Source organism: Polypterus senegalus, chromosome 10 (genome assembly GCF_016835505.1).
Source record: "Polypterus senegalus isolate Bchr_013 chromosome 10, ASM1683550v1, whole genome shotgun sequence".
Taxonomy (NCBI): Eukaryota; Metazoa; Chordata; class Cladistia; order Polypteriformes; family Polypteridae; genus Polypterus; species Polypterus senegalus.
In genome coordinates, this window is record NC_053163.1 from 141,654,618 (window position 1) to 141,680,884 (window position 26,267).

The 26,267-nt window shown below is 46.1% G+C and overlaps 1 protein-coding gene and 1 long non-coding RNA gene across 3 annotated transcripts; one reads left to right on the top strand and one right to left on the bottom strand.

Annotated features, from left to right (window-relative positions):
- On the top strand, positions 1-22,670 carry LOC120537743. Its single transcript, XR_005635382.1, has 3 exons — positions 1-283; positions 5,829-5,929; positions 22,034-22,670. It is a non-coding gene; the product is annotated as an uncharacterized LOC120537743 (long non-coding RNA).
- peak3 (PEAK family member 3) lies at positions 8,569-24,586 on the bottom strand. Of its 2 annotated transcripts, none has more exons than XM_039766907.1 (4): positions 24,224-24,586; positions 23,567-23,736; positions 15,567-16,171; positions 8,569-9,827 (listed from the first exon to the last, which is right to left on the bottom strand). In XM_039766907.1, the coding sequence occupies exons 1-4, from the start codon at positions 24,286-24,288 to the stop codon at positions 8,841-8,843; spliced, it is 1,827 nt and encodes a 608-aa protein (XP_039622841.1). In that variant the 5' UTR covers positions 24,289-24,586; the 3' UTR covers positions 8,569-8,840. The 2 variants fall into 2 exon arrangements, with proteins under 2 accessions (XP_039622841.1, XP_039622842.1); XM_039766908.1 differs by having other exon boundaries at positions 23,975-24,585.
- Between the last annotated feature and the right edge of the window lie 1,681 nt (positions 24,587-26,267).

A 26,267-nucleotide genomic window follows, 5' to 3' on the forward strand; every position in this document is an offset into this window, starting at 1 on the left:
GGGTAGCACTGCTGTCTCGCAGGGAGTCACGTCTCTGGTGTTCCCTGCCCGTAGTTGGCATGTTTCCCTGCTGGGTTTCCACACTGAGCTCCCATCTGCCATTTAAATAAACTACGGTAGGATACTTCGACAAAGTGGAACAAATCGTCAGGTCTCCAGGAACTCGTGTATTAAAGTGAATGACAGGCCTCCTCGTCCACGACACAACTGCCAACAACATTTCCACCCGTGGCGTGTCTCAGTACCTCCAACAGAACCGTTAGCCTTCTCGCCGTCTCTGCAGGTAAGCGCTCTCTTTTTATAACTAACTTATACAAAGCTCAAACTGCTCTAGTTAGTTATTAGTGTCCTAAAGTCCTGTGACACGACCAATCACAGGGTCAGGTGGCAGCAGGGGGGTTCAACGTCGTGTTCTTTGCTGATTCAATTTTTGTTTGCTTTATTAAATAAAAAGGAAAAGAGGAGGGGTAGCTACACTTGAAAGCGTCTCTCGCTACCGAGGAACATAGACATAGAATTACTAGACGCCGCATGAGCAGCAGCATCGTACGTCAACGTCGCCGCCATATTGCGAGTGGCACTGGTGTGGAGTGAAGTAATGGATAAAGATGCCACACGCATGTTCTGCTTGGGATTTTACAAACCGCTGTACGCTCCAAACCAAAACCCGGGGGATTACATTTCATAGGTAAGGCTGAACAATTGTTTTTGTTATATTTAGCCATTTGAAAATCCAGTTTTATAATCTTAACTTTAGCTACACCAGGCTAAGCTAGCAATGTGCTCAAGTGAGCCTCCAAACAACGTTTTGGTTAAACGTATTTAGTCACTATGTAGATTGTTGTTAGCTGTTAACATTTCTCAAACTTTGAAGGTTTCCCAAAGAAATCCACCCCAGGAAGCAGTGGGAGGTAACTTAGATGGGATTTTGAGAAAGATTATTTATTTATTTATTTATTTTTTTTGAAATTTTGAGAAAGCTGTCCTGTGATGTGTGCCATGCTAGTTTGATAACGGATGCTGTAGCGACATCATATGATCAAAGCCACCACTCGCTCACATTAAAAACAAAGGAGGTTTGAAGATTCCTTCTGAGGGTCCAGTCAAGGTGGTCAAAGTAGCTGAGCGTGTTATCCGGCAGTCGACCTGAGGGCAAGCTGTCAGTGTATCTTTGATCGATCAGTTTGTTGGGGATGAGATTAGTTCAGATGATGTGTTTTTTTTCTCAAGGAGCACATTGAAGGAAACACAGTTTGAAATTGACAACCATCATTTCATGCTCATGTCTTTAGTTCTGTCTAAGGCTGCACCATATTGCCAGACTGAATATTCTCAAATTACAGGATCTGAGTGAGCGAGAGGGAGTGTAAGTCTGTCCGAGATCAGTGAGGTTGGGGGGAGCTTTAAATGTTCAGTGCGGGATTTAGTATTGTATTCAGTAGTGAACAGGGAGCCAGTGAAGCTGAGAGAGAATCGGTGCAATATGTTCAGTGGATTTAGAACAGCAGGTTATTATCCTGGCAGCAGAATTTTGAAGAAGTTGTAAGCGATGGATACGTTTTTGTGGGATGCCAGATGAATAGCATTACAGTAATCTATACGTGAGGTGACTCGGGCATTAACCAATACTTCAGTACTGTGTTGCGTAAGAACAGGACGAAGTCTAGAAATGTTTCGGAGATGGAAAAAGGCAGTCCGAGAAATGTTACTTATATGGCAGGAATTATTTAATTATTATTTTTATTATTATTTAATAATTGCCATTATTAGTGTATAAATGCATATAAACAATTGCTTTTAAACAATTCGCCAAAATCTGCTGTATGTAAACGATACTGTTTTAAACGTTATTGTTTTTTCATCAAAAAACCCGGTTTCCACGTCTACCCCTATTAGTTTAAATGGCACTTCTGCCCCTCGCAATAAGGCGGATGCTCTGACGTATCGTTTCGACTGGGAAACACAGTGAATGCGGCGTCTGTCTACTGTATGTATGTCTATGCTGAGGAGGAGCAGGTTGGGAGCGTGCGCAGATAGCGCGTTGCCACACCCACCACATGACGAACCACCCGGATTGGGACCCGAGTGGCGCGAGTGACACCACAGCACCACACTGAACGGTGTGAGGCTTTTACGGTGGCTGGAGTGCTAATCCTGCCACCAACCTCCAAGTTATCCCAGTAAGTTGGAGGAGCTGCTCGCTTGGCAGGATGCAGGTTAACGTCATACCCAGGAAGAAGCAATTGCAGGTTAAGGGTCCTGCTCAAGGTCCACCCAGATTTAAATCAGGAGAAGGTTCAACCACCCAATAAATAAGCTTGAGGTAAGAGAGGAAGTGAAGGTCAGATTAGAAACGCCACAGTAATGAAGGGCTATTAAATCCCTGAATTATTTTTATTATATTTTTATAGTGTGGATTGGCAGAGTGAATTATGGTTTAGTGATGTTCTCTTGTGGATCGTGTTCTCTGGGCCTGCTAATTAATTATCGGTGTGGAATTTGTCACTTATTTCCATTTCTATTTGGGCTTTTCTCGCACATCCCAAAAAATGTGTGTTAGTTTGCACTGGGCTAATGCGAGCGTGGATATGCGCATGAGCGGCACCTGTGATGGACTGTCTCATGCCCAGGGACGGTGCCTGCCTTGCAAGCTCAAAATTGTAAGGCTCTGCAGAAAGATGTGAAGGTGACACCGAGTCTTGCTGGCATCAAATAACGTTCATGAAAAGCAAATAGGATAATGAAAGATCTCAGCCTTCCTGCACAGTCACTCTTCGCACTCCGCTCTTCTGCGCCACTGGCATTGGCACCAGTAGCTTCAGGGACAGTTTATACTGAAGAAACAGTGATAAGAACAAAAGCACTGTTTATATATCTACTGTATATATCTATTATATACAACAGCAAACATCTGGCAGCCATGCTCGAGTGTAACACCATTCAGCGTCCACAAGGGGGCTGCAATGTCCAAATAACAACAGAAATAAATTGCACAATGAAAGAGGGGCATAAGAGTCAGCGTGGCAGGTGAACAGAGATTTCTGAATGCACAATGTGATCAAACTAGCTGGATATTCCTTTGTACCAATGTGTCTGTTTTAATGAATGGGCATTTTACTATGCAGGTGTATATAAATATAAACTATATGTACAAAAGTATTGGGACACCTGACTGTTACACCAACAGGGACTTTAATGACATTGCATTCAAATATATAGACTTCAATATGGAGTTGGTCCCCTCTTTGCAGCTACAACAGTTTCTACTCTTCTTGGAAGGCTTTGCACCAGATTTTGCAGTGTTTCTGTGGGAATTTGTGCCCATTCATTCCACAGAGCAAAATCGCTCCACATCCCAGCCCAAATTCACCCTATAAAAGCGTTCTGAAATGCGTTCCCTCATCTTTTCTGTGCAGAAGTAACAAACCAAAAAACAGTGACTTTGAGCTCTCTACACTAACTTGGTACTACCAACTGCTCGAAATGTCCATCACCCATGCAATCAGAAATCACCCGATACAGAGAACCATCCTTAATTAAAAAATGTGGTGTTTTAAAATTTGGGTCCTCCCTCTCCAGATAGTAAGAGTCATTTGCGACATGGGCCCGTCAGAATGCAAAATCCAAGTTGTTATCGGCTTGCTATAGGCGAGCAAACTCTGCCTGGATGGCCTTCTCTGCTTCCTCCATGTCCGGTGCAGCATCGCACTCACCTCCCACTGCTATTTCGTTTTTGAGCGTCTGGTCGGTGGAGGCTGTTGCCATGTGCGATGGCACGGAAAAGCTTGCCAGCTGTCCCAGGTCTTCATTTGAGGATTTGCCCCCTAGCTCACTGGACAATTCTGGTTCAATTTCAAACTCGTTTCCTTGACTGACATTGTCTGCGGCCAGCCCCTCTCTATCCACTATGGGATTAGGCGTACAGGTGGCCAAGACCCTTGGGAAGAGGGTATTCCTTTTTCCTATTAGGAGTGGCCAGTGTGAGGTGTCTGATGTGCCAGTCCAAACCTTAAAATTCTTCCCTTTAAATTTCAGAGGGAGTAATCTAGTCTCGTATGTTTTAACATTTCCATGGACGCAGCGGATGTTCACTTTGTCTGTGGCCTTATAAGGGATCTACTGGAGCAAGTCACGGCGGACTACACAGAGGTCCAACAGTGCCGAACATTCCCATCTGGCCAACATAATAGAGACCTTAAAATTGTCCTCTTTTAACATCTTGGGGGAAACTTGTGAGCCACATACCTGGGCCAGAAGGATAGCCATTGATTTGCGCAGGTAGGAGGTGACACTTCCGAGCCAGATATCCCAGTTGATCACAGTGAAAGCAGCTGCGTTTAGTCCAATCACACTCTGGCGTCTTCTATTTGTGGCACTGCTGACCCTGAAGGTCTATGCTGGCTGGATCGAAATCGGGGTCAAGCCTGGGTAGCCCTGTTGTTTCCAGGTGGCTTGTGCACCCTCTAGTCTGCAGGTCAGATCCAGTAGCGAGAGGACATCGTTCTGTAGCATTTCGTCATAAAGGCTCTCCTCTATCCCTGACAGGACTGCATCAATAGCGAGCTTTTCCATAATGCACTCGAAAGGATCTCTGCGGATCCAGCTTTAAATCAGATCCACAAAGCCCTTGATTTACCCTCGTACAGGGCGATCCAGATCAATATGCCACAGCCGAAACTGGCGCCCTTTGACCAGCGGACTCTCAGTTGTGTGGAGGATAATCTGTTGCTTCAGGTAGTCATAATCATCGAGCCTTTCGGGAAGGAGATTCTGTATGGCTTGGAGAGCCTCTCCGGTTAAAAATGGGGCTAAAATAGTTGCCCAAGCTCCCCTGTCCCAGCGCATCAATGTTACCATACGTTCAAAGTAGAATAGGAAACAGTCAGGGTCAACTGAGGGAGCCATCTACAGCAGCACATCTCATGGCCACGCCAAGGCAGGGGCGGCTGCTGGAGCCTCATCTTGCTGTGGGTTTTGCTGTACTTCTTGGGGATCCATTGGTGCAAGGACCCCACTTCTGGTACCATGTGACATGTGAGTCCCCGTTTTGCACCCCAAAACACGAGACTGAGTCTCAGTACTATAACAAAACCAGCTTTATTCAGCTTGAAACAGGAACAGCACAGTTATTTATTGTAGTGGGATCTACCACTCTCTTATACACAGACACAGCAATCAGGTAGCGTAACGGCCAAGTAATCCTGTTCCCTGCATTTATAATTTTCCTATCGACGACAGGCATTTATTTGCGGTGAGCCGCTGCAGCGCTGGGAGCCCGTGGTTGCCCCGGCAATGGATAAGCTGTCTTCCACAGATGCGGTGATCGAGCTTTGGGACGCTCTTCAGCGTATTGTCCTTTTGCGGGGAGTCCCAAAAGAGTTTAGAAACCTTATAATATGTATATGTATATATATGTTTATAAATATGTATATGCTGTATATGCTAGCTAAGTACCCACCCTTGTCCAGGTATGAATAAATAGAGAAAAACTATCTTCTGCAAATTCAACATGGCTAAGAGCAAACAATGATAAGACAACAAGACAAAAACTGTAATCCAGCGAGACAATGAAATTGTTATCCAAATTAATTGGAAAGAAAATGCGGCATGTGCCATAATTAAGCCAGGGTTCCTTCCCACCTTATTTAAATTTCTTTATTCTGTCTTCTTTGTTCATCTTTTATAATTATTTATTGTTTTCTTTCATTTTTGACTATATTGTTCTGTTCATTTATTATTTGTCTTATGTATTTTCTGTTAATTTTATTCTATGTAGTCATTATTTAGTTTCCATGTACTGTTCTCTAATGTTTCATGTTTTTTTGTAGGTGGATCCCCAAGCGGGGTTACCTGTCCATCACCATTAAGGACCCGCCCCCAGCCTATAAAGATCATTCTAAATGCACTCTGGTTTATTTTGGTGGGATTTGTAAGTATTGTATTTTCTTTGGTTTTGATCTCCGGTTCTTGACAATTTCTTGCTTCTATTACTTGGATTTTCTTGTGGATTTTGTATTGGGATTGATTTGTTTTGGATTGCCTGATAGGCAAGTCTTTTCTGCTTATTTTTCCTGTTCCTCCAGTAAAGTCTTCTTTTATAAAATGTATTTGTTGCCTTGATTTCTATAAGCCAAGGAATGACAGTGTTGGTGCTGCATTTTCAGTACTTTCCGAAACATTTCATGTTATATTTTTGAACTTTTATTGTAGTACACGTTTTGGCCTGATGTAGATTGAAGCCGGCCACTACAGTGGAAGCTAGGATGCCTTCTGGTGCACCTTCTCAGGGCAGGCTGCTCGGATTCGGGCCCTGCTTCCTTGGCTGTTTTTGAAAGCCTTACAAAGCTTTGCCCACTTTGCCAAATAAATCGTAACCGTACATACCTGTGGTCTTTAAGATGACTTGGCTGCTACAAAACATTGTGAGCACTGAAGGCATCCTCCCATTAGCCCCATCATACTACTGCTGCCTGATGGGAATTGTAGTCCCTGCGTTGGTGCTAGTTTTTGGTTAGCCCCAATCCCGTTATAACTCCCTTCCCCAGTTTGACATATAGTCTAAATTTTAAGTTGGAACAGCAGCAAGACGCATACAAAATTTTGTGGAAATCAGTTTTGCATGATGGGCGAGCAATCAGACAAACAGAGAGACATCCAAACAGCTTACCATTTTATTTCTATAGGTGTTGCATGCTATATTTGTGTCTTTCTTTGCTGGCATTGCATTATGGCCACTGTGTTTGAGTAAGAATGTCATTGTATTACAAAGTCAACAATAAACTTGAACTGATTTGAATTATGCAGGTCTAAGAATGTTATATCACTTGTACATGTTGTCTGTTATGCTTTGTGTAGATCATCTACAATTTTTAAATTGTCTCGTGACGCCGTAGTCAGCTGGTACAGCCATTCTGCCCACTCTAATAGGGTAGCTGATGGTTAAAGCTGATGGGCCACTCGCTCCAGGTGATGTGTTGCCAGTGCATGCTGGGTACAGTTTTTCCCTTCGATATACAGTGGTGTGAAAAACTATTTGCCCTCTTCCTGATTTCTTATTCTTTTGCATGTTTGTCACACAAAATGTTTCTGATCATCAAACACATTTAACCATTATTCAACTATAACACAAGTAAACACAAAATGCAGATTTTAAATGATGGTTTTTATTATTTAGGGAGAAAAAAAAATCCAAACCTATATGGCCCTGTGTGAAAAAGTAATTGCCCCCTGAACCTAATAACTGGTTGGGCCACCCTTAGCATCAATAACTGCAATCAAGCGTTTGCGATAACTTGCAATGAGTCTTTTACAGCGCTCTGGAGGAATTTTGGCCCACTTATCTTTGCAGAATTGTTGTAATTCAGCTTTATTTGAGGGTTTTCTAGCATGAACCGCCTTTTTAAGGTCATGCCATAGCATCTCAGTTGGATTCAGGTCAGGACTTTGACTAGGCCACTCCAAAGTCTTCATTTTGTTTTTCTTCAGCCATTCAGAGGTGGATTTGCTGGTGTGTTTTGGGTCATTGTCCTGTTGCAGCACACAAGATCGCTTCAGCTTGAGTTGACGAACAGATGGCCGGACATTCTCCTTCAGGATTTTTTGATAGACAGTAGAATTCATGGTTCCATCTATCACAGCAAGCCTTCCAGGTCCTGAAGCAGCAAAACAACCCCAGACCATCACACTACCACCACCATATTTTACTGTTGGTATGATGTTCTTTTTCTGAAATGCTGTGTTCCTTTACGCCAGATGTAACGGGACATTTGCCTTCCAAAAAGTTCAACTTTTGTCTCATCAGTCCACAAGGTATTTTCCCAAAAGTCTTGGCAATCATTGAGATATTTCTTAGCAAATTTGAGACAAGAGCCTAATGTTCTTTTTGCTTAACAGTGGTTTGCGTATTGGAAATCTGCCATGCAGGCCGTTTTGCCCAGTCTCTTTATTATGGTGGAGTCGTGAACACCGACCTTAATTGAGGCAAGTGAGACCTGCAGTTCTTTAGACGTTGTCCTGGGGTCTTTTGTGACCTCTCGGATGAGTCGTCTCTGCGCTCTTGGGGTAATTTTGGTTGGCCGGCCACTCCTGGGAAGGTTCACCACTGTCCCATGTTTTTGCCATTTGTGGATGATGGCTCTCACTGTGGTTCACTGGAGTCCCAAAGCTTTAGAAATGGCTTTATAACCTTTACCAGACTGATAGATCTCAATTACTTCTGTTCTCATTTGTTCCTGAATTTCTTTGGATCTTGGCATGATGTCTAGCTTTTGAGGTGCTTTTGGTCTACTTCTCTGTGTCAGGCAGCTCCTATTTAAGTGATTTCTTGATTGAAACAGGTGTGGCAGTAATCAGGCCTGGGGGGGACTACGGAAATTGAACTCAGGTGTGATACACCACAGTTAGGTTATTTTTAACAAGGGGCAATTACATTTTCACACAGGGCCATGTAGGTTTGGATTTTTTCTCCTAAATAATAAAAACCATCATTTAATAACTGCATTTTGTATTTACTTGTGTTATATTTGACTAATGGTTAAATGTGTTTGATGATCAGAAACATTTTGTGTGACAAACATGCAAAAGAATAAGAAATCAGGAAGGGGGCAAACAGTTTTTCACACCACTGTATATGTCTCTCTGTTCCTTATTTTATCTTTTACAAGGAGCATTGAAGATTCTCAGCTGCGCATACTCACAAACGGCTCAGTTTTATTCATATTTTTTATTTTGTTTGCCATTTCCTGCATATAAGAAGTGTGGGTCATGGCGGAGGTACTTTACTATATCTCCTCCTCCCAAGCTGTGGCAGCTGCTGCTGGTAGCAGTTGAAATGGCAGGGTTCAGGGGTCCTGGAGCCTGAAAAGCTGGAGCTGGTGGGCTGCGTGGAAGATTGTTTGGGGTGTAGCTGTAGTGAAGTAGCGCACCATCAGCCAATGTTCCAGGTCTGCACGCAGAGCTTTTCTCTCAATGGCCGTCTCAGCCTGCCTAAGCATTAGCACACAGCGCTTCACCTCTATCCAGTTAGAGGTCAGGAAGGGGGTCATCTGGTTTTCATGAAAAAGATCCTCTCGTGGACCCCAGAGGAGTGCCTGCAGGACACACTTGGCCTCTGACACTGGCATCCGTGTTGCAGGCTCTGGTTCCAGGAGTAGGTGGGAGAGTTTTTGGAGACCAGATGAGTAGATGGTGTTCTGGGGGATACTGGGGAGGTCTTGGGGCCGATATTCCCCATCGCTGAGCTCTATACTGCTTGCAAAGGGGTTGGACTGATGGAGGCATTCATAGATTAAAATCCCCAGCTGAAATTCATCCGCTTTTTTGTACTGGGATACGCTGATCAATTCTGGTGCCAGGCGGTCCTGATTGCAGTAGCCATCTTGATTCTGGCCGACGCACTTCTGCTTAGCCCGAGAGAAGTTGCTGATCAGCAGACGTGGAAGCTCGTGGTCTTGAGTTGTGGGCAGCAGCAGGAGATTCTCCAGTCGGAGTGCGCAGTGGGTGACTTTGTGGCTCTTGAGGTGCTGCAGGCCCTCGCACAGCTGAAGGAGCAGCAGGCAGATGAGCCGCTCATAAATCAGAGGCTGCGTGGCGTGTAGAGAGGACGACCGGCGCACAAAGTCCTGAAGCGTCTCCGCTGGAGCCTCCCCCACAACTGAGATGGGGCTCCTAGGTAGCTGGCCTTCGTCGTTGTCCAGTGCCACATTATTATTGTCTGTGACTGGTAGACCAAAGTGGAAGTGGGCATGAAGCTTCTGGACATTGAAATGGGGTGGCAGCTCCTTCTGAATGTTCAGTTCGACGTCAGGTCCTGGTGGTACTTTGTAGACCTGTTGAAGTGAAAAGAATGGATTAATCCCTTGGGTCAATGGCCCCCTGCAGATGGAATGAGAAGACCCTGCAACCCAGGGTGGGCTCTTTGATGTGCTACAGCATCTTTTAGAAACCCAAATCTCATGTAGTGGGGGCAGGACCAGCCTAAATATGCATATGTCAGTCAGATCCAGTGGCGTGGCCTTCTCAACCCTGCATGAGGTAAGAACATCAAATAATGCAGAAGGACAACGTGAAAGCAGATCTGGAAAGATGTGTATTTTTCTGAGAGTAAAGAAGGAAACCCTGAAACAAACAAAACCATCCTATTTTGCAGTGGAACAACATCTCCACACACATGAAAATGTTTCACAAGAATGTTATAACTGTTCATGGTATGTGGGATACAGCCAGTGTTAAAATAAGACCCAAACGGGAAATGAGAGCTGGACACAGGACACCACCAAAGTATAAATTTTCCTTGCAAATGTGCCTTATGGATACGCTTATTGCTCCAGATAACATCTATTTTGTTTATGGTGCGGTGGAAGGACCCCGGCCGGGACCTCTGTATAGTGGAAAAGCTGGAGGAAAGAGTGTGCTCAAAGCATTATCTCCCCCGGAATGCTAGAGGGCAGCCCCCTGGGTTGCTGCAGCACCACGGATTCCCACAGGGCTTGCTGGGTGTTGGAGTTTACAACAGCCCTGTTGAGTTCCATGGGTGACACCAGGGGGTGCTGCAGAGCCTAACGAGCCACCTGGAGTACTCCCAGGAGCAACCAGTACACCGGGAGCCAAAATCTGGATGGAGGTGGACAAAGGTTGCCGGAGGAGGAGTGGAGGCGAAGAAGAAGAAGAAGAAGAAGAAGAAGAAGGGACTGTGTATTTGGTGTGTTCTTGGTGCACTGCACTGTGTTGAAGCAAATGTGTGCCATGCTGGAACTTGTGTCCTGGTGTCTGCTTGTGTCGGGTTTGGACAGCTGGAGCGCCCTCTGCAGGCCACAGTGGTTAGCATGCTGGTGTATGGTTGTCCAAAGGGTGGTGTGGTACTTGACAGTTGACATAGTGTGGTTTCTTATATAACAGCCAGCTTGTTAAAAAAGAAAAATGTCAGCCCTCCTACTAGCACCACCCATACACCCAGTTCCACAATGGGTCAGGGGGAGTAGGGGTCCTGCTTCTGTTTGCTACAGTGATACCTTATGGCTGAAGAAATGAACAAACTGGCTCTGGCTTTGCAAGTTGTAGCTAACCTGACAGCTGATGCTGTTGAAGAAATATCGGCAGAGATGGTAGTCAATAAGGATGGTGACCCAGCAGAAGTGTATGGTTCTGGACGCGCTCGTCCAGTACACTGGCATGCTAGGCATTGTTAGTCAGGATGGGACTTGTGCGGTGGTCTGTAGCAGGATCTCTGACATGTGCAGAGGAGAGATGAGGGGTATATTGGGAGAAGGATGGTAAGGATAGAGCTGCCAGGGAAGAGGAAGAGAGGAAGGCCTAAGAGAAGGTTTATGGATGTGGTGAGAGAAGACATGCAGGTGATGGGTGTGACAGAGCAAGATGTAGAGGACAGGAAGATATGGAAGAAGATGATCTGCTGTGGCGACCCCTAACAGGAGCAGCTGAAAGAAGAAGAAGAAGAAAATAAATGTTTGCCTATATGTTAGTGCATAGTCCATGGGAACTTCTATTGTAACCCCCACAAGCTGATCTGAAATGGAATATTCTAACAGTTTTGTGTCCCTTTGACTACAGATGAGACTCAGCTAGTGACCTGCCTTGCTGTTAGTGCGGCATGGAGGGCACACAGTTTCAAACCGTGCCCAGTTGTATGTACAGTAACTCAATGTGCAGCGCCGTACGTTTAGAGCGTACTGAAGGTGAAGTAAAGCACAGAGAAATAACTCCTCTTTAAGTATGGAAAACAACTGAAGTTTAACAAGAAAAAGTTAACTTTAAAGAAGAAACGTATTTTTTCCTTTTTAGCCTTTTATTCTGCGTGTGTAACAACTTCTTTTCTCTATTCTTGTGTGAACTGTTTGACTTGAATTTTCACTAAACCCATCCATCCATTATCCATCCCGCTATATCCTAACTACAAGGTCACGGGGGTCTGCCGGAGCCAATCCCAACCAACACATGGCGCAAGGCAGGAAACAAACCCCGGGCAGGTTGCCAGCCCATTGCAGGTCACACACACACCAAGCACACACTGGGGGCAACCAGTGCACCTAACCTGCATGTCTTTGGACTGTGGGAGGAAACCCACGCAGACACGGGGAGAACATGCAAACTCCACGCAGGGAGGACCTGGGAAGTGAACCCGGGTCTCCTAACTGTGAGGCAGCAGCGCTACCCACTGCGCCACTGTGCCGCCTTTTCACTAAACCTTTTCTGAAAATGAACTTTTTTTGGGCTGAGAGATTTCTTTTGGTACGCATTTGACCCCTGCTTGATCCTACCTTACCTACTTAGCAGCTACAGGGAAAAACCTGGGGGTTGGTGGCAGAATTGGCACTCCAGCCACCATAAAAAACCTCCATCTGAACTGGTGTGGAGCTGAGGTGTCGCATGGCTGCACTCGGGTCCTAATCTGGGGTCCTGAGTTGGTTTGTCATGTGCTGGCGGGTGAGGCAATGCGCTGTATCAGTGCGTCCTCCTAACCTCCTCTCCTCTCCTCTCCTCTCCTCTCTAAGAGAAGAAAAATGGACGTCTGCAGAGGAAAATCCTTTCTAAGACCCTTTTGCATCTTGGACTCTTAGTGTCACAATATCTGTCTAACTGTGTTAAATAAGCAAATATTTTCCAGGCCCGCAGTCTCCCAACCTTTTTGCACCACAGAAGACTTTCATGTAAGACAATTTTCCACTGACCAGACATCGTGCAGTATTTCACTTTATAATAATAAAGTGGCCTGTCTTTTAATGTAGAGTGCTTGGTGTCTAAGTGGTGAAGCAGTTTTGAAGTCTTCATGGCCTTACTGGACAGGTGGCCGCCACATACAGGGAGATTCGCTTGAAAGAGGCTCCAAATATTCTGTAATAACTCTCTCTAGGACGGGGCAATCTGAACAAAACAATGTGCAATGTGCTCCTCAGGATTGCGGAGCCTCAAACAAGCTGGGATGCCCCTGTGTCGGAGCGATGAGGTAGGCGCCGGACGTTTAATCCTTCACTCGGTCACTCAACTTCTCATCAGGATGGTGGTGTACAGTATTGAGCAGCACGTCTTCATGGTGCGAACCTATGCGTTTAAGTGATGTCAGAATCAACTGGATGATGGTGACTTAACGGAAGGTTACTTCCAGCAAGATGGAGCAACGTGTCACACATCAGTAAGGAGCATGGCAGAAATTGAGTCCTTCTTCGGCAATAGGGTCATTTCAAAGGGGCTTTGGCCACCACAGTCGCCGAATCTGACACCACCAGACTTCTTCCTTTGGGGTCTGCTCAAAGGAAAAGTCTATCGGAACAAGCCTCGCACTGTGGAAGATTAGAAGGAAAACGTCCGATCCAGGTGGTCTGTCGTGTGGTGGGTGTGACAATGTGCTCAGCTGCTCCTCCTTGTTAAATAAATCTCTTAAGCCAGTGGTTCTCAACCTGTGGGGTGGGCCCCCCTAGGGGGGCACGAAGTAACAAAAAGGGGCGCGAAGATGTGAAAAAAAAACCAAGAGTCGAAAATATGAAAAAAACTTGTTGAAACCAAAACAAATGAACTTAAACTACATTTCGATGCTAGAACAATAAATATAGAGTTAGATAAATGTCGATAAAAGTTATGTAGGTATATTAAAATATGCATCTACATTTCAAAAAAATTTTAGGGGGGGGGCGATTAAAACTGTTATGAAAACTCGGGTCGCAAATACTTAAAGGTTGAGAAACGCTGGCTTAAGATTTGCATTGGGTGTGATGAGGATGAGTACATTAGGTCAGACGGTGGGCAGACAAAGTCAGAGAGGTGAGATTGTGTTGTTTTGGACGTGTGCAGAGGAAAGAAGAAGAAGAAGATGATATATTTGCTGGACAGATGGAAGATAGGTTTTTGTTGAAGTGAACCAGGGATTGAGAAGATTAATCTCATATCAACAGTTTTTTCCCTAACATTGCTAAATTTGAAAAAAAAAAAAACCATCAGGGAAGCACACGTGTGCTCTTTTTACTTTATGGAAAAGAAGGCAGCAGCACAAAGCTCCTGATTCAAGAAGCACAGAATCCCGGTGAGGAGAGAACAGGTCTGCATGTAGAAAGTCACTTTTTGAACTGTTTTGTTGCATTCCCTGCCTGGCATACACTTGGCCGGGTGGTATTTTGCCCTGCTATTGAATATGCATTGTGCCAGTTGAGTCGTCCGGTGTGTTCTACCCGTGTTATTGTGGCTTGTCCTTTTGATTCTAAACTTGAGGTGTTGCTGTCTCAGCTTAGTCAGGTCAAATCCAATTGATTTTCCTGAGCAGCAGGTAGTTGTGAGGCTCTACTTTTACTTAGTGGTTTAATCTGAATTACGTTTTGTCAGATCATAATGATGTCAGAAGGTATTACAATGATCTGATGCCAGTCAAGACAGACCAGACCACTGATTATTTCTGAAATGTTTCTAACAGAAGAGGGGCAGACATTATTAGTTAGGTAAGTTAATGTTAATATTAATTTTAATGTTAGAGACGTCTGCACAGAGAGAGGAAAATTCTGGTATGGCCCCACCAGAACTTGCATGCCAAAAATGGCACAGCCCAGTCCAGCTCAGGTCAGGTCAGGTCAGGTGGGGGATCATGCACTGGGACAGCACATTATGAAAAACAGTTGGGGATCCTGGTTGGCAACCCACCAGGCAGACACGCCTCCGGAAATGACCCTCTCCCTGCCGCAGCCAGGTGTTACGTGGGTGTCCCCTTGGCCTGGTCCAGCTGCTCGGATCCTCGTCAATGATATCCTGCAAGCCAGACCACCCTCGGGGAATTGTGCCTCATGGCCGTAGTGCTGTAACTGACGCTCCCTCACAATGCAGGTAATGTGCCTCATTCGGGACTCTGTGAGCAGCCGCTCATTTGACACAAAGTCAAACCAGTGGTACCCAAGGAGACACACCGCCAAAGGAGTCCTGTCCTCTGTCCCCATGGGTAAAATGCCTAGCATTGTTCTCCATGCCAATCATCTTTGTTTCTTCTAAAAAAAGTCTGCTTCCCCAATTCTTCCAGACAGCACAATCAGAGTGACCAGGAATAGTGGATCTGCTGCTCCCCCTGTCAGCCTTATCCTCAGACTACGATCATTCCCTGGCTCCATAACCTTCAATAACCTGGTCACCCACGTTCACTGCCTTCCTGTCATCGAATTGAGAGTACTGGACCTGTTACTAGTCACCTTGCCCTCCTGGCCATGATTTCTTACTGTATGTCAGTCTCCCATCTCCTACAGTTTCCTCCTTTTCTTTGTCCCACCCTTTCTGCCCTGGTGCCCCATCAATGACCAACAGGCTGACTACTGCTTGACTCAGAAGGCATTTTCAGGCTGCTGTCTACTCTTTGCGGCTTTGACTCAGCCATTCCATGCCCTCACGTCTGAGAGTCACGGTGACTTGTCCATCTTTGACTTCCTCCTTACTTCATTTTTCTTCCTCACGGCCTTAAAGCTCCAAGTGAAGTGGTCACTCTTATTCTGCTTAGTTTGCCAGCTACCCTCTTATTTCCCCCATCGATTCTTTCTTAGGCAGTGCCCCACTGAATCCTGGGAGTGCCCCCTTGAGAGACTCACCTTGATGGTGAACAGCTTCTCCACTGAAGTGGCCGAGCAGGCGGCATAATAGAGTGCATCGCCCGATTCGCAGAGTGCCTCCTCTTTAGCCAGCTGCAGGTCCATGGGAACCTCGTGATCATCCTGTTGAAGAATCTCTTCTTGTAACTGGGCCTCCAGATGAGCTGCAATATCTCTCAGAGACAGGCGGTTGCGTTCCATCAGCTCCTGGTGCACCAGCTCCCTGTTGTGCAGGTCTGTGAAATATTTTTTCAGGTCCTGGTCGGGGGTGTCAAAGTTGAGCTCTGACATGGCTGCTCTGGGGACCCCCATTGTAGGGCTCTGTGGAAAGCTACTGCAGTACAAAGGACTGCGAGGTGCAGTGAAAACTGGTGGAGGCTCAGACTCCGAGGGGCAATAGATGGGGCCAAGCTGCCCAGGACTCGGACTCGTATGCATGAACTGAGTGGGAAACAGGCTGCCACCGGGCACGGAGTGTGCCCGGGTCAACTTTCTGGGTAAGGGTGGTGGCTTCTGTGCTTCCCCCTGAGGGCTGTCATGGGAAAGTGCCTTGTGGTTTGCCCAGTGGCAGCGGGAAGAGCTGGGCGGGGTGTGGCGTCTGAAACCTGCAAAAAAGGAAAAATTATGTTTAGAGTTTATGGTTGGGCACCAGGGTAGGCAAAGTGCCAAGCCTAAAGTCAGAATGTCAGATCGCGGACTGTGATCTGAGCGTCTTGTAACTCCATTGAACAAGGCAGCACACTTGACGTACTTGAAGACTCGCATGCTTCAGCACACACACACCACGTAGAGCACCTTCAAAAAGTATTCAGACCCTTTCACTTTTTTCAAATTTGATTGTGGCATGTTGCCACCTTATGCTGAAATAATTAAAATTATTTTTTGCCCTCTTCATGCAATACTCAATTTCCAGAATGTCGGAGAAAAAGCACGATTTTAGAAACTGTTTGCAAATCTCTCTATTATATAAAAAAGTCCTGGGATGAGACGAGACTTTGGCCATGAGATGTTTTCAAGTCCCGTCCTTCTCTCAATACCGTATCCAAACTCGCACACGGTCCTGTCACCTCTCATTTGCGTCAATGCTTTTGACAGACACAGTTCCTGCTCTCTCAGCTCTCATTAATTTTAACGTTTTCCTCACTTTAAGTTCTGAATTAAAAAAGACGTATTATGTCCAAATCTTATTGAAGAATTTCATCCCGAAAGGTTATCAACAAAAAAAATAAGCACACTGGGCAATCCTAGGACCGAGAGACGATGAAGTTAAAGAAGTTAACGTCAAAAATGTTGATCGGTTACACGCCAAATTGATTAAATGCGTATCAATATCCATCCATCCATTTTCCAACCCGCTGAAACTGAACACTGGGTCACGGGGGTCTGCTGGAGCCAATCCCAGCCGGAGGAAACCCACACAGACACGGGGAGAACATGCAAACTCCACGCGGGGAGGACCCGGGAAAAGAAGCCAGGTCTCCTAACTGCAAGGCAGCAACGCTACCACTGTGCCACCATGCCGCCCGCATATCAATATTCTATGCTGAAACAGTTGGTGGTGATGGTGCAGACGATGATTACAATATCCTGAAGAATATCTACAAGCGTTAACACCGTCCGGTCTTCCACCACACAAATTACTGTAGAAAGAAGCACGTATCCAAGAAAGGTAATGTAGTACATCTTCAGGGGATACCGTTAGACACCAAAGGAGATCTTGGTATGCCATTCGTATTAAACGTTAACAGTTTCCCGTTAGAATAGCTTTGGCAAAGACAATTAACAAACCTCAGAGCCAAACATTCGAAAAAGTCATTTTATTTAATAGAGAGAAAGAAATAAAATTCAATCACGGGCAGTTACACGTTGTGTTATCACAGTGAAAGTCCAAACACAGAATCAAAAGGCAATGTGATATTGATGAAAATTGATTTCAAAAATTGTTTTTGCTTAAGTTTTACAGTAAAAGTGTACGTTTTTAAAGTATTTGTGTGTTAATTTCAAAGCCAAACAGAACAAAATCACATTACGCAACAAATAACTCTTAACGCAACATGAAACATAATTTACTGTTAAGTTATTACGTTTTACTATTTTTTGCTATAGTTAATTGCTTGCTGTAATGTAAATTAGTTTTTTCTATTATGCATATGTAACAATTCCCATGAAAATCACAATCTGTTTAAATTGTACATCTGCGAGCGGCAGAACCACAAAGAGGCTATTGTGTAGCGCAGGCCCGGGGGTTGCCGAGTGAAGCGAGCAGGGGGGAAAAGCCCCCTAGTTTATTAAAAATTAAAAGCTGAAATATCACACTGACACAAGTATTCAGACCGTTTGCTATGACACTTGAACTTTGGTCCATTTTAATGATCGTCATCTTGTTTGGAGTCCACTTGTGATCTTTTCAATTGACTGAGCGTAATTACGAAAGGCACAAACCAGTCACAGATGAACAAACACCAAGCCCTGAGGTGAAAGGAATTGCCTGCAGCGCTTAGAGAACACCATTGAAGTTTCCCAAGAGCACAGTGGCTTCCATAATTCTTAAACAGAAGAAATTTGGAACAACACACAACTTCCTAGAGCTTACAGAAATGACCAATTCGGGGAGAAGACCAAGAACCCAATGGTCAAGCTCTAGAAAACCTGTAACAGGTGGGAGAGACTTCCAGAAGGACAACCACCCCTGTAACACTCCACTGATGTGGGATTCACGGCAGAGTGGCCAGAGAGAAGCCCCTTCTCAGTAAAAACCACATGGAAGCCTGTCTTGGAGTTGGCAGAAAGGCACCTAAAGGACTTTCAAATGGTGAGAAACAAGACACTCTGGTTTGATTAAATCGAGATTAGCATCACGTTCGCAGGAAACCGGGCGCCGCTCATCACCTGTGCAATTCCATTACAACAGTGAAGCATAGTGTCGGCCGCATCGTGCTGTGTGATCGGGGACTGGAAGGCTAGACAAGGTTGAGGGAAAGCTGAGCAGAGCAAAGTACAGAGATATCCTTAATAAAAACCTACTCCGGTGTGTTCTGGACCTCAGACTGGGCTGAATGTTCACCTTACTAACAGGACGAAACAAAGAGAGCACAGGAGTGGCTTGGGGACAACTCTGTGAATGTCCTTGAGTGTCCCAGCTGGAGCCTAGACTTGTACACAATCAAACATCTCTGGACTGACCTGAAAATAGCTGTCCACCGAGGGTCTCCATCCAACCAGACAGAGCATGGAAGGATCTGCACAAAAGAATAGCAGAAGGTCTGGGTGGGGTCCTGTCACAGCCAATGTTGTGTAATCGCTGCCAACGGGGCTTTAACCAAGTGCTCAGTAAAGGGCCTGAATACTCGAGTCAATGACACGTCTCAGTTTTCTATTTTTAATAATTTTTTGCAAAAATGTGGCTTTGCCATTTTGGTATTCAGTGGTGTTTGATGAGGGAAAAAAATGAATTTAAATGATTTCAGCGTAAGGATGCAACCTAACAAAATATGAAAAAAAGGGAACAGGTCTGAGTACTTTCTGAAGGCTCTGTAAACAGGACATTCTCACGGCTTCTTGGCGACTTCATCTTGGCTTTTAGTGTCTTATCTGCTCACACCAGCACACAATCAGCCTCTCACATGAGTCACATAAATCTACAGCTTCAGCGTACGGCCGCTCACACAACACGCTCTCTTTTCATAGAAAATCACAAGGTCAGCCATCCACACTCGCCCTCTCACACGGGTTTGCACTCTTAGATAGGCTTCCTGTCACGTGGTTTTCCACACACACGCAGGGAGTCTCAAACGCTCTCCTTCATAGGCTACACGTCTGCACGCTTTCCTGCCTGCATCTAATTCCCTTCCTGCACTTTTTGTAGACTGTCGCGGGTTCACACGCTGACTCTCGTCATGAGTGTTTTTGCACAGTTTCATGCATATCTTCTCACTCGTGCATTTCTGCACATAGCTGTGCGCACACACTCACTTTTGCTTTCCTTCCCGCTAATTCCTCGAAATCCGTACTTACACACACACACACACACACATTCTCACGTACACAATCAGTCTCATGCTCAAACCCTCTGGGCCACATATACCTACAAACACACACATGCACGCCATCTTAGAGACTTACATTTCTACATGCACAAACACACACACACTCTCATCTTCGTGGGTGTAAATAAGGAATAAATATCAAGGAGGTAAGGAAGTACGTGAATCCTAATCCATTCATCCATCCCTCGATCTAGCTCCTTAACCCGCTTACCCTGAGCAGGGCTATCCCATCAAGCATTTGGCACAACACAGAAACAACACCTGGACAGGGCGCCAATTTGTCAGAGGGTGAATCATAAAATGTCTACAGCATACAAAATGATATACAAAGCTGCAGCCCTCCCCAGCTGTGTTTCTGTTTCCATTCATACCGTACACGTCCATATGTGGGTGGCACGGTGGCGCAGTGGTAGCGCTGCTGCCTCGCAGTTAGGAGACCTGGGGTCGCTTCCTGGGTCCTCCCTGTGTGGAGTTTGCATCTTCTCCCCGTTTCTGCGTGGGTTTCCTCCCACAGTCCAAAGAAATGGCGGTTAGGTGGATTGGCGATTCTAAATTGGCCCGTTTGTGTGTGTCCCGCGGTGGGTTGGCACCCTGCCCAGGATTGGTTCCTGCCTTGTGCCCTGTGTTGGCTGGGATTGGCTCCAGCAGACCCCCGTGACCCTGTGTTCGGATTCAGCAGGTTGGAAAATGGATGGACGTCAATATGTACTCTTACAGTGCCAGCCTTCATTTACTGTCTCTGTCCTCCGACACACACGTTCACAGTCCTACACAAAGCAACCTTTCACACTCCCTTTCACCTAAATATATATACATATATATACATATATATATATATATATATATATATATATATATATAGACACACAGAGGTGTGCAAAATTAGATCCACAGTTGTTAATAAGCAAGGCCGGAAGTTTGGGCGCTTACATGCGATTGTACCTAAGTGCAGGGTGCCATTGTGACGCTCTCTTGAGTTAATAAAGCTATTGTAATAATCATTACCTGCATGTCCTTTTCCATACGAACAACTGTAATCCTCCCTTTTCCCACCCTCCCCTGTATTTCTGCATGCTCTTGCACACCAAGCTCTACACTGCAGGGGAGAAGCTGTTCACTATCTAGGTGAATCTTGCATGAGGCATACCCAAGATTCACTGGGGCACTGCCAAAGAAGGCATTCATGAGGAATTAAAGCTCAGTTGCACACGCTCATATATACGGCACTTCCTCTCACATATTTCTGCACACATTCACAGCCTCACAGAAGCTCTCGCTCACCCAGTGTACATTCACATACACTTCTCATGTACACCATAGCTCCCAGTCAGCAGGACCCTCACAAACACTACCCCTTACTCATATATGTAAGCACGTGTTTTAAACATAAACTCTCACATGTGCCCCCTGTCATATGGGCTCCTGCACACTCACTCCAAACACTTCCACGTACATTCAAACCTCATTGGCGGAGTTGCTCACGTATTGTATAGTTTTCACACATACTCCCTCACCTATCTGCTTATACACTTTTAGTCCAAATCAGTCCGATGTCGCCTTCCTGTATCTCATAGAATGAACACCCGCATGTACAGCTGCCCACACTGTCAGCCTCTTTCAAACAGGCAGGGTTCAGCCACGTTCACATACATGAAGTTTTTACCCACATATTGTAAGGCTACTGAACAGTCAGTCATAATATGAAATATTGTAACATAGCACTGTACATACTGTATATACATGTAAAAAAATCTTTATATATAATTACATTTTATTTAGCACTTTTCTTACTTAAAGTGCTTCTCATAAACCATTCAACCATCACTAATGTGCCGCATTCACCTAGAAGGTGGGACGGCAGCCATTCTTGCTTCAGCGCACATGCCACGCAATCGCTATTAGGTGGTAAATGGCTTTATTGAGATGGTTGAAAATAGGGGAAGGGCATGATTAAGGTACCACAATGACCTGGCCGTGGTGGAAAATTTAACCTGGACAGCGGGGTATACCCCACACTTTTTGAAAGATGCCCAGGGACCTTTTATAGCCATAGAACGTCGGGATATCCGCTTTATGTCACCACCGAGGGAACGGCACTAATTTTACAGTGAAGTGTCCCTGTCACTGCACTGAGGCTTTGGGGTTCACACACAGACCACAGGATAAGTGCCCACTGCTTGCCTCGCCAACAATTCTGCAAGCAGCAACCCAAACTTTTCTTAGATCGTCACCCATTCAAGTACTGGCCAAGCACAAACATGCTAAGCTTCGTTACCTGCTCTGATGTGCAGCTGGTAAGGCTATATATATATATAACTATATCTATATCTATATATACACATGTGCATGTCGGGTAGGCGGTATAACTCTGGAAACAGAGTGGGCGCTCACATCAATTTCTCTCTCTTTTTCCACCTGCAGCTCTGAGAAGCCCTCCAGTGAGGACAACTAACCCTAGCTGCAGTGCCCAGTACTGGCATCGCTCCTTCTGGTCAGGGCCCTATAAAGCTGGATGGTCCTCGAGACTGGTGTCTGCCTTTGGACCCGCAACCCATTCTGGAGACAACTCCGACAAGCTGCCTGTGCCTCCCTCACTTGGGAAACCTTTATTTGTTGGGTTACTCAAGCCGTCTAGTTTGTTTTTACCATACACAAAGTTTTTGTTTGTTTTTCTTCTTAAATGGCGTCACCCAGCTAGTTCTGCTATTCTGTCTCTATATATATATATATATATTGTGGCTGACGGCCGGGGCCCTTAACCAGCCAGGACGCCTCCAAGCTGTGAGGACCGGGAGAGCAAACGTGGCCAGAGCGTTACCTCCTGGGTTGCAGCAGTGCCTAGGATTCCCGCAGGGCTCCATTTGAGTTGGAGTTTGGTGCAGCCCTGTTGGGATCTGTGGGCGCTGCCAGGGGATGCTATAGAAGTTGCTGAGCCCTCCTGCGCGGTTCTTCCGCCACACCTGGAAGTGCTGTCAGAATTAGGCCATCAAGCACCCGGAGCACTTCCGGGTGCCTTATAAAAGGGGCCAGCAAACGCTACTCCGGGAGCCTGAGTCGGGAGGAGGAGGACAAAGCTTGCAAGGAGAGGAGTGGAAATGGCAGAGAAGAGAGAGAAGAAAAAGAAGACTGAGCAATTGTTGGCTGATTTGTGCACTGTGTGTTGTGTAAAGGCAAGAAGAGGCAAATAAAAGTGTGTTGCTTTTGCACTTATGTGGTCTGCCAATGTACTGTATATATTTACACACGGCCTCAGGCTCACACTCCCTCATGTGTAAATACTATCCATCCATCCATTATCCTACTCGGTATACCCTAACTACAGGGTCACGGGGGTCTGCTGGAGCCAATCCCAGCCAACATAGGGCACAAGGCAGGAAACAAACCCCGGGCAGGGCACACACACACCAAGCATACAATGGGGACAATTTAGGATCGCCAATGCACCTGACCTGCATGTCTTTGGACTGTGGGAGGAAACCCACGCAGACACGGGGAGAACATGCAAACCCAGGTCTCCTTACTGCGAGGCAGCAGCGCTACCCACTGTGCCAACGTGCCGCCCTGTGTGAATACCATTCAGTGCAAAACTATGTTGTTAGCGTGATGTGACAGACTATTAAAATAAACTTGTGAAAGGACTATTTTGACTATACGAGTCGTAAGTTTAACAAGACAAGCATTCACGTGTATCTTGGCTGTGCTGCACTTTTGCGTACCCATTGCTTAGCAGTTGTGTGAAGCTCTCTGCAAACACACAGGTGCCTCCCCTTCTTAATTTCTTTCCTCGCCACTAGTCTTCTTCATTCCCCCCAGGTGGGCACTTTTTGGAGGTCTTTTTCTTTCTTATTCATTTCTTCAGATTTCTGTCTTTACACACACCCATTCTCAACGTTTTTTCAGAGTCATTTCAACTCACCCAGCCATTGGGAGGCACTCTCACACTCGCTCACTTACCCACATTGACGTAGGTGGCATCCGAGGTGGCCTGCTTACTGCCCTCTGCCTGCTGGTCTGTCGCTGTGAAGATTGCTTCAGGTCCTGGAGAGAAAGCTGGGCTGCTGCCCTCCATCTCCGTCCCGATGCTGGAGCCCGAGCTGCTCATGCTGGCTGCCGAGTAGCGCTGCCTGCAGGGTGAGGAAGTGCCGAGAAGAGTTTGTGAGACGTAAGACCACAGGGTGGAAGTGGTGGAGTGCACAGCCTCCTGGGACGGTAGAGGGACGCGTTTAGAGAGTGTGTGTGTGTGTGTGTGTGTGTGTGTGGCTCCATATCAAGTGTGGCCTCTTGACCCTCTGCCCGTCATTGTGGACGCCCAAGCTAAATGACCAGATTGAGCCCCCGCTGTGTGTGAGCGGCCCCCTTTACCTGAGTGTTGAATGACACAGGATGGTTTGAGCCCGGAGGGCCGCGCCTTTGCACAACACCACAAGCCGTTTGCTCCATGAGCTTCTTTTGAAAGCCGTGGAGGTGACAAGCGACCGTTACGAGTGAAGCGGCTCCTTCCCCTTAGCTGTTTCATCACATAACGGCCGCGGTGTGGGGGTCAGGCCTGCACGCCGAACGGAGAGGGACACCGGGATGATGGCAGAGATAAGGCGGGGCCAAGGCACTCACCTCCGAAGCTTGGCGGGCAGTGCTGGCGGTAGCCGGGCGTCCCGCTGTCCCGAGCTGCTGTCCATGCTGCCGGCGTGTCTCTCTCCGTCTCTCCTCCGTTTTCTTGTCTCTCAGTCACCTTCAGAACCCTTCCTTCCTTCCCCTGCTTTTTATTTCTTTTTTTTTTTTTTATCTTGCCCTTATCTTTGAGGTTTGGGGGCTGGATGCTGAAAGCAGCTGCTTCTCTACCGTGAGCGTCCGTTACACAAAAACTCGTCTTCACATCCTCTTTCTCATGAAGTCTCCTCGGCTGACAGCTTATGAGCCCGTCAGAGATGGAGAAATCCGGGAATGGGACGGGACCCTCGTTTGATGCTTTGGCTTTAAGGGCTGGCATGTTGGGGGTGGAGCTGGTGTGCCTTGTGAAAGTGACAATGAAAGTGGTGAGAAATCACGAGAACATACAGAGACACACAAAGCGTCGTACACCTACACTCAGGCCTATGTAAGTACACTCCGAGCTACACACTGCTGTATACCTGAACACACAGGCCTGGACAGACTCACACCTACACTCCTGGACAAGTATACTCACTGGCCTACACACACACACACACACACACACACGTTTGGGAATAGACCTGAATGTCCTCGTTTACAGCAGAATCCCCAAAACACCTGAACAAGTGTAATCATAGACCTGCACACACCTGAAGCCATAGGCCTGTGCACATGTGTACAGCTGCTGTATACACCTAAACACACAGGCCTAGACACACATACACAACGTACAGACCTACATAGACAGCCATAAACCAGAATAAATGTACTTAGAAACCTACACACACCTAAACGTGCAGACACATATAAAACAACACAAGTACACTATAAGGACTCTGCACATACGCATACAGACACAACCATACAAGTGCCCGGTGGCATAGACCTACATACACACACACACGCACACACAGAACTAGACAAACAAAGGACGAACAATTGAAACACACAGCCATACACAGACCCCAACACACATGAACAAATGTACTTCTAGACAAATGTATGTCTACAGATACAGAAACAACCATACATGTACATGTGGGCATAGGCCTACACACTAATAGCTGTATACCTAACACGCAGACCCAGACAAACATGTTGAGCTGTACATATAAACACACAGACACTAATAAACCTGAACAAGTGTTAGATTTACTGTACACACACCTAAACCTGCACACTCATAGACCAATATGGACACACACACACACACTCAGTCCTACAATTATCCATCCATCCATCCATTATCCAACCCACTATATCCTAATTACAGGGTCACGGGGGTCTGCTGGAGCCAGTCCCAGCCAACACAGGGCGCGAGGCAGGAAACAAACCCCGGGCAGGGTGCCAGCCCACCGCAGATCCTACAACTAAATGAACAAAACTACACATCAAAATATATAAACCCACATAAACAACGACACAACTGAAGACTCCTACATGTAGAAACACACACTTAAAGACATGCAGACTCACAAATACAACAGCACAAGTAGGCCTATATGGTAACTTAGACACGCTGTACTGTATATGCTGACAACACTGTACCACATGCCTGTCGGCGTTGACCTGCACACACACACACACACACACACACCTAAAGAAACAGACTCACAAACACAACACAAACACACTTCCAGGCCTATATATCCACCTGTACATGGCACGTATTGTGGCCTGCAGGGGGCGCACCAGCCACACAAGCCCGACACAGACAGTCACTGGGCACAAGTTTCAGCACAGCACACGTGTTTATTTACGGTGAGTTTTCCAAACCGTTCCCACAAGCTGTACAGTACAGTACAGAGCACAAGTACAGTCGTCAGTATTCTGTTTCTCCTTCTCCCTGGCTCTCTTTCTTTCTGTCTCTGCCTCCTCCTCCTCCTCCTCCTCCGACAGGAAGCTTTGCCTCTGGCTCTCCTGTCTCTGGCTTCCGGAATGAAGGCAGGGGGCTCCTTTTAAGCTGCACCTGGGAGTCCTCCAGGTGGCCCCTTAGTGAGGGTTG